Below are 2,830 nucleotides of genomic sequence, written 5' to 3'. Positions count from 1 at the left end.
GGTCGGCGGCGTGACTATATATATATATATATATGCCGAGGCGCTGCCGGAAGGAAGCATGTCTGCTCGCTAACGCCCACGTCCATTACTAGGTGCACAAACTCACGTACACGGTTTGAATGAACTGGATGCCGAGAAGCACACCTGAGTTGTTGTTGCTGTTGGTTTATTGTTCCTCGTCGTTTCAACTTTTCTTCCACTTTTCTCCTCCCTTTGTCCGTTTTGGCCCACTATTATTATCTTCTTTCCGCGAACAGAAAACTTCACGGGGTGGGTGAGCGTTTCTAATCCCCGTACTGCGATGCAAACTGCGGGCAAAGGAGGCGGGAGCGACAGGCCGGAGCTGTCTGCATTACGATAGGCAAGAAGTTGCCTCTGCTGTATCATTTCCGAGGCGTTTTTTTTTTCTTCTTGGCCGTCTAGTTTTTTTTTTTTGGCGGGTCGTCCTTTGTTGCCATTCCGTGAATGCGTCTCTGAGGAGGAGCGACGACCGGATTTTCGCCACTTTTATCGTGTGTCTCCCGTGTGACCGCTTTACGGAGGCGCTAGGAGCCCTGGGGGCTGAGTTGCCGCACGTGGACAGCAAAGACAAGGCTCCGTGCGCGCTGTCTGCGTCGCACAACCACTCGGCGGAGGTTGGGACTAGCGAGCAGAAGGGCGCGGTAGGGAATTGTCCTCTGCGACTTCCTGCTTGCCCACGGTGGCGTGAGGCTAACGTTGCCGCGACCTAGCAGGGCCCACTGCTTGGACTCGCGTGCGCGGTTGCGACTGAAGAACAGCGACACGAAGGGTCGTATCCCACACGTGTGAGTTTCAGCCGCTTTCCTTTCACCGACGGTCGGGGTTTCTTCTTGACATTTCCACGTGCTAGGGGTGGACGTGTTCTGCGGGGGCTGGCTCGCTGGCGGGTCATCAAGTTATTCTGAGACGGCACGAGGAAATGAAAAAAAGAACGACAAAAAAAAGAGAGTGATGACGCAAAAGAACAAGCAAACACGCGGGGAGCGAAGAAACTTTAATTGGTTTCGTGTTTTTGACTCCGGGGCGGGGTGCTTGCCCCCTGGAAGTGAGCATCGCTCCGCGGGGTTGAGGCAGGGCCAGTTTCTTTTTGTTTCCTCGCCCCTTTTTTTCTTCCTTCACACCCGTCGCTGGTTGCTTTGACAGCTGTGCTTTTGTCCTTAAACTCGGCATGCGCGTTGAGGACGTGCCTGTCGGTGATCTTTCCCCCTCTCCGTCGCCTTTTATTCTGTCAGGGCGTCTTTTTTTTGTTCTGTTCACCTGCGATAGGCGGAACAGGGCGCACGCGGGAAGCGTAGGGGGAGCGCAGAACTCACTGTCTGCCTACCTGTGCGACTGAGCAGCCCTCCTCTTCCCCCCTTCACTCGTGCTTTGTGAATCCGCGCCATTTTTTTCTTTTCTTCTTCCCTCCCTGTGAGTGTGTGTGTGTTTGTCTTATTCTGGATTCTCTGCAGCGCACGGCATCATTTTGCGGTACGTCGTCGCCGCGCCTACACAGCCGGAATTTGGGGGCGGGGGTTAAAGGAGGGCCCGCACCTTCAGTCGCCGAGGGACCAGAGGCGGGCACAGCTCGGAGCCACCCAAAGGCGTAACTTGCTGCAGGACCGGGGGGTCCCGCTCTCGCCCTCTCAAGTGCTGTTCCTGCCTCTCTGTGCTTGCCCTTGGCTTCTTCCGTGCCGCCTGCCACGGCCGTTGTTCTCCGTGGCGGGCAAAGCGTGAGGTGGCGCGTCACTTGCGTGTGTGTCTTTGCCCCTCGCTCCGTGTGTCCGGGTTCCCCCCGCCAGCGCCAATGCTGAGTGACGATGCCATTGCACACTTGAGCCGCGAAGAGCTCGTGGAACACCTGCACAAGGTCCAAGAATTGCTTGCCCGCGGCAACAGCCTAACGCCAGAGGAGCGGCGCCTCTGGAAGCCACCGCCGCAATCACAACAGCAGCATCCCGTTCCACGAGCTGGGCGAAATAACAGCTCCTTTCAGGTGGAACCGCATGTCTTCGTCGAGAGCGTCAGTTCGCCTCATACCAGTCCACGGAGATTCAAGCGGGTGTGGCGAGTGGGCGACGAGGCCGGCCCCGTGTCGGGCGCGCGTTTTTCCATCACGTCACAGGATGAGTTTAGCATCGGCAACACGCACAGCGGTGACACCGCCTCCTTGATCAGCCTCCTCAGTGAGATGGCGGGCGTGCAGGCGACGACGCTGCCAGACGCCATCCCTGTCGCAAGCACGGGGGTGCCTCTCTCGCAGAGATCGCAGGAACGGGCTTCCTTCTCAGTCAGCACCACCAGCTTCCTGCCGCAGCGTCCTGCGAGGGTGACAGACAAGGCTTCTCTGGCTCGCAACGAACAAGGCGTCAAGTGCATCAATCACTACCAGATAATCAAGGAATTAGGTAGGGGGACGTGCGGGAAAGTTCAGCTGGCCTACGACACGGAAAATGAAATGCTAGTGGCCATCAAACATGTGAAGCGTGTTGACACCCAACTTCGAATTGGTGGGCAGACGAATGCCCAGATGCAGTTCACCGCGCTGCAGCGCGAGATTGCGGTGATGAAAAGGCTACGGCACAAAAATATTGTCCCACTGTATGAGGTGATTGACGACCCGGATGCAAAAAGACTCTACCTTGTGATGATGTTCATAGACAAGGGGCCGATCGGCCGTGTTAACTGCACCCCAACCGGGAGTGCGGACGAGCAGGTCTGCACGCCCATTCCCAAGGACGAGTTGGCGTGGTACGCCCGACAAATTCTTGCCGGTCTTGAGTACCTGCACAAGCACAAAATTGTGCATCGAGACATCAAACCGGAAAAT

General features: G+C 56.7%; 1 protein-coding gene across 1 annotated transcript, besides 1 other annotated feature; it reads left to right on the top strand.

The window, feature by feature from the left end:
- Nucleotides 1-15: 15 nt before the first annotated feature.
- Nucleotides 16-34: a microsatellite.
- A 1,773-nt stretch (nt 35-1,807) lies between these two features.
- Tco025E_07039 (putative protein kinase) lies at nt 1,808-2,830 on the top strand (the record flags this gene model as incomplete). Its single annotated transcript, XM_029373906.1, has 1 exon — nt 1,808-2,830. A coding segment is annotated over one exon (1,023 nt), but the record flags the coding sequence as incomplete, so codon positions are not given.

Source organism: Trypanosoma conorhini, assembly GCF_003719485.1.
Source record: "Trypanosoma conorhini strain 025E chromosome Unknown Tco_14.4_contig_00515, whole genome shotgun sequence".
Taxonomy (NCBI): Eukaryota; Euglenozoa; class Kinetoplastea; order Trypanosomatida; family Trypanosomatidae; genus Trypanosoma; species Trypanosoma conorhini.
Note: the sequence above shows the minus strand (reverse complement) of the source record. Positions and strands in the feature narration are given on the sequence as shown.